The 4,589-nt window shown below is 49.3% G+C and overlaps 1 protein-coding gene across 1 annotated transcript in view; it reads left to right on the top strand.

Moving 5' to 3' along the window:
- LOC117741188 (POU domain class 2-associating factor 1) overlaps window positions 1-2,011 on the top strand; it is a 10,012-nt gene extending 8,001 nt beyond the window's left edge. Inside the window, exons 3-5 of the mRNA XM_034548039.1 lie at window positions 909-948; window positions 1,035-1,273; window positions 1,427-2,011. Of these exons, the coding sequence (XP_034403930.1) occupies window positions 909-948; window positions 1,035-1,273; window positions 1,427-1,819 (672 nt within the window). The 3' untranslated portion in view covers window positions 1,820-2,011. The remainder of the gene's footprint in view (window positions 1-908; window positions 949-1,034; window positions 1,274-1,426) is intronic.
- Window positions 2,012-4,589: the final 2,578 nt, after the last annotated feature.

The raw sequence follows: 4,589 nt of genomic DNA, 5'->3' as shown, positions 1-4,589 counted from the left end.
GTGGTAGTGTTGGTTCTGGTGCCCTCTGTGGTCTAAAGTGGTAGTGTTGGTTCTGGTGCCCCCTGTGGACTAAAGTGGTAGTGTTGGTTCTGGTGCCCCCTGTGGACTAAAGTGGTAGTGTTGGTTCTGGTGCCCCCTGTGGTCTAAAGTGGTAATGTTGGTTCTGGTGCCCCCTGTGGACTAAAGTGGTAGTGTTGGTTCTGAAGCCCCCTGTGGACTAAAGTGGTAGTGTTGGTTCTGGTGCCCTCTGTGGTCTAAAGTGGTAATGTTGGTTCTGGTGCCCCCTGTGGACTAAAGTGGTAGTGTTGGTTCTGGTGCCCCCTGTGGACTAAAGTGGTAGTGTTGGTTCTGGTGCCCCCTGTGGACTAAAGTGGTAGTGTTGGTTCTGGTGCCCCCTGTGGACTAAAGTGGTAGTGATGGTTCTGGTGCCCCCTGTGGACTAAAGTGGTAGTGTCGGTTCTGGTGCCCCCTGTGGACTAAAGTGGTAGTGTTGGTTCTGGTGCCCCCTGTGGACTAAAGTGGTAGTGTTGGTTCTGGTGCCCCCTGTGGACTAAAGTGGTAGTGTTGGTTCTGGCGCCCCCTGTGGACTAAAGTGGTAGTGTTGGTTCTGGTGCCCCCTGTGGACTAAAGTGGTAGTGTTGGTTCTGGCTCTGCTGGATCTCTGCTTGTCTGAGCTGAAGGAGGTTCTGGTGAACCTGCATGATGTCATCAGCTTATCCGATTGCCGGTGGATGCCAAGCAGGTGTTGATGTGTACGCACACACACACACACACACACACACACGCACACACACATGCACACACACACACACACACACACACACACGCACACACATATTTATAGGTCGTGGTTATTGATATATTTTATTGATACGCTGCCTCCCTTTCTGGGTCTCTTCTCTCTCCAGGAAGCGACCGCGCACGCCGCGCAGCCGGCCTTCACGCGAGGTAACGGCCCGACGGCTCGATTCCCGTAATAAAGCGCCGCGTCGTTGATGAACTCACGCTCAGACTTCTTCCTCCACGTGATTCAGGCTCGTTCGCCGAGTCGCCGGCGGCGGCTGCGGGCGGCGACAGGTGGAGAGGGGCGGCGGCGGCGGGCGGCGGTCTGCAGACGTCGTGGTCGTCGTCGGAATACAACCAGCCGGACGCCGCAGCTCAGACTCCGGCCTTCCCGACGGCCTCCGCCCTCACTGACGTGTACATGCAGACTCTGGGCCCCAGCTACGCCATGCTGGCCTACACACACACGCCGCTGCTCACCAACTTTGGGGTGAGAAACATTTTTTCCCCATTACGACGCAAACGTTTTGGCGTCTTGGCGTCGTCTTGGTTACAATAATTACTATAAGTTTACTGTTATAAGTGCTCGGCCACTCCCCCTGTGGGAGATGTTTATGCCAACGTTTGTGTCTTTTGGGGTCAGGCACCAGGCTCCGGCCCTCAGATGGAGCTCCCAGACTCAGGGTTGACCTACCTCCCCTGGGTCCAGCCCATCGCCACCATATCCACCGTGCCGAACCAGGTCCAGTTTGGCCCCGGCTCCTCAGCCCTGCCCGGGTCCCCTCTGATCCACATGCCCTTGTCCATGTCTTTGACCACCATGATCGCTCAGCTTGAGGCTCCCGGCACCGATCATCCGCAGAGATCAGAGCACCAAATGGACCTGGATCTACAAGACCCATCTCTGGATGAAGATCCTGGGTTGGAGGCGGACGCACCAGACCTCCTGGATAAACTTCTGGAGGAACGAAAGAGGAACGGGGAAGAGGACGACAAAGACTCGTACAGCAGCTCGCTCTTCATTTCCAATGAATGAAAGAAGAAGAGTTCTTCTGTCTCAAGAGAAGCCTTTTGTTTCTGTTTGTGTCTCAGGGGCCTTTATAGGATATTTAGCATAAAAACCTCAAAGCTTCATGTGTTAAAGCTGCATTCTCTCTCCTGACCACCAGGGGGCGACTCCTCTGGTTGTATAGAAGTCTATGCTTCATGTGTTAAAGCTGCATTCTCTCTCCTGACCACCAGGGGGCGACTCCTCTGGTTGTATAGAAGCCTATGCTTCATGTGTTAAAGCTGCATTCTCTCTCCTGACCACCAGGGGCGACTCCTCTGGTTGTATAGAAGTCTATGCTTCATGTGTTAAAGCTGCATTCTCTCTCCTGACCACCAGGGGGCGACTCCTCTGGTTGTATAGAAGTCTATGCTTCATGTGTTAAAGCTGCATTCTCTCTCCTGACCACCAGGGGGCGACTCCTCTGGTTGTATAGAAGTCTATGCTTCATGTGTTAAAGCTGCATTCTCTCTCCTGACCACCAGGGGGCGACTCCTCTGGTTGTATAGAAGTCTATGCTTCATGTGTTAAAGCTGCATTCTCTCTCCTGACCACCAGGGGGCGACTCCTCTGGTTGTATAGAAGCCTATGCTTCATGTGTTAAAGCTGCATTCTCTCTCCTGACCACCAGGGGCGACTCCTCTGGTTGTATAGAAGTCTATGCTTCATGTGTTAAAGCTGCATTCTCTCTCCTGACCACCAGGGGGCGACTCCTCTGGTTGTATAGAAGTCTATGCTTCATGTGTTAAAGCTGCATTCTCTCTCCTGACCACCAGGGGGCGACTCCTCTGGTTGTATAGAAGTCTATGCTTCATGTGTTAAAGCTGCATTCTCTCTCCTGACCACCAGGGGGTGACTCCTCTGGTTGTATAGAAGTCTATATAAATGACTCTACTTCTCTTGATGTATTCCCTCAGTAAACATTGTAAACATTAGTTTTTGGTCTCAATCTCTAGTTTCAAGTCTTCTTCAATACAGCGTGATGTTCATTTAGTAAATTATGGTCATTTAGAGTCAAACAGACCATAATGCAGTGCTTTAGGGCGGGGCTACAAGGTGATTGACAGGTTGCTACCACACAGTTGTCCAGTCAAAGATATTTTGTTTTTATAACTTTTAAAGCATGTTTTCACTTCCTAAAAGTTGACTGTAACATTTCTGGTTGCCTAAAAACTTCTTATTCAGTTTTCTGCTCCACCCTTTTGTTCGGTTCTGGTTGCAAGAAACCAAGATGGCGACGGACAAAATGCATAAAACAATTGATAACTCACCCCAAATCCTCAGGTACCCAGGCCCCAAAATAGTATTTTTGGCAATTAATTTGTAATTACAAATGTATTCATTAATATGCACCACTGAAGCTAAATCAAAGGCCTGAAATCATAACAAACAACAGATATATGTAAATAATTATTTACCTGTGATTGATATATACATATTTATATATATTTATGTTTGTAACCGTTTCCTTTTTAGAGCAAATTCTGTGATTGGAAAAACTAAATAAAGTCGCCGTTGTTATATTCAATAGGTGTCATATCACACACAATGCAAAGTATCAAACATGTATTCTGCAATAAAGAATAACAATCTGAAAAGTTTAATTAAAGCGCTTTTATGTCAAACGATTTATAAGACATTGTGGATTGACCCTATTTATGTACTATGTTTTACATATTTATCATCCAGAAGCCAAACACCTTAAATTACCATCAGAAATATACAGCACATGTTATTATAATGCAGAGACTGAAGAAATAAGAAGTATTACTCAAGAGATGTAATAATTATAAAAAAATAAATACAGCATCCAGATGATGTTTCTGGTTCAATTTACCGTTTTGAAGTTGTTTTTGTGTGCGTACACAGAAGTTTAAAATATATACGTGGTGAAGTGACATCACAGTGCATTGAACCCCCCCCCCCCCCCCCCCCCCCCCCTCAGAGAGCGGCTGCAGCTCATTGGTCAAATCTCACAGCTGCAAACACCTGAGATGGTACCGCAGGTGTTTGGGGAGAACGACCACGTGCTCAGCTCACGGGGACGTGTGCAGCGAGCTTTGGCTGTAACCCCTCATGTAACATGAATAACTGTGAAAACAATTAAATAGCTCAAGAGGTGAGATGACGCATAACAAAAGAACACGACGGACAGGTGAATGCAGGTGTTATGCACGAGAGGGGTTGGTCTGAATTCCAGCAGTCGGGTTTCAGAGCTCTTTCTTTCCTTCTCTTAACTAAGAGGCGTCGGCGCCTCGCCTGCTCGCGTAGGAACCTTCAGGAAGGTGGATTCACTCCATGACTCACTCGGCGTTGTTCCTGAAGGGCACGGAAAGTTCACGCGTCCTCGGGGCGTTCCAGCAGCGTCAGGAGAGATAAACGCTTTGCAAACAAGTCACGGAGGCCCCGAGCTCGCTGGTTCTCCTCTTTTCTGACCCCCGGCATCAGCTCCTGGTGGGGTTCTCCGGCGTTTGATGAGAGAACCCCCCCCCCAGGGGCTCGTCGGCGAGTCCTTTGAAAGCGCTCCATCTGCGGGCCTGCAGGTGCTGCAGGAACGTGCCCGAGCAGCACCTCTGATAGCAGGCAGGGCCACGCGGTGGAGCCCCCCGGGGGGTCTGGGGTATCTACAGAGATACACATGAGAATACACATCCCATAACTTGTCCCAATTAGAGGCCTTTTCATGTTCGTTCCGCTGAAGCGACTGCTGCTTTTCCCTTTGGCTCACATTTAGTGCCACTCAGTCAAGCGCTGTGCA

This window comes from Cyclopterus lumpus, chromosome 13 (genome assembly GCF_009769545.1).
Source record: "Cyclopterus lumpus isolate fCycLum1 chromosome 13, fCycLum1.pri, whole genome shotgun sequence".
NCBI lineage: Eukaryota > Metazoa > Chordata > Actinopteri > Perciformes > Cyclopteridae > Cyclopterus > Cyclopterus lumpus.
The sequence above is the reverse complement of the archived record's forward strand: the minus strand, read 5'-3'. Positions and strand labels throughout refer to the sequence as shown.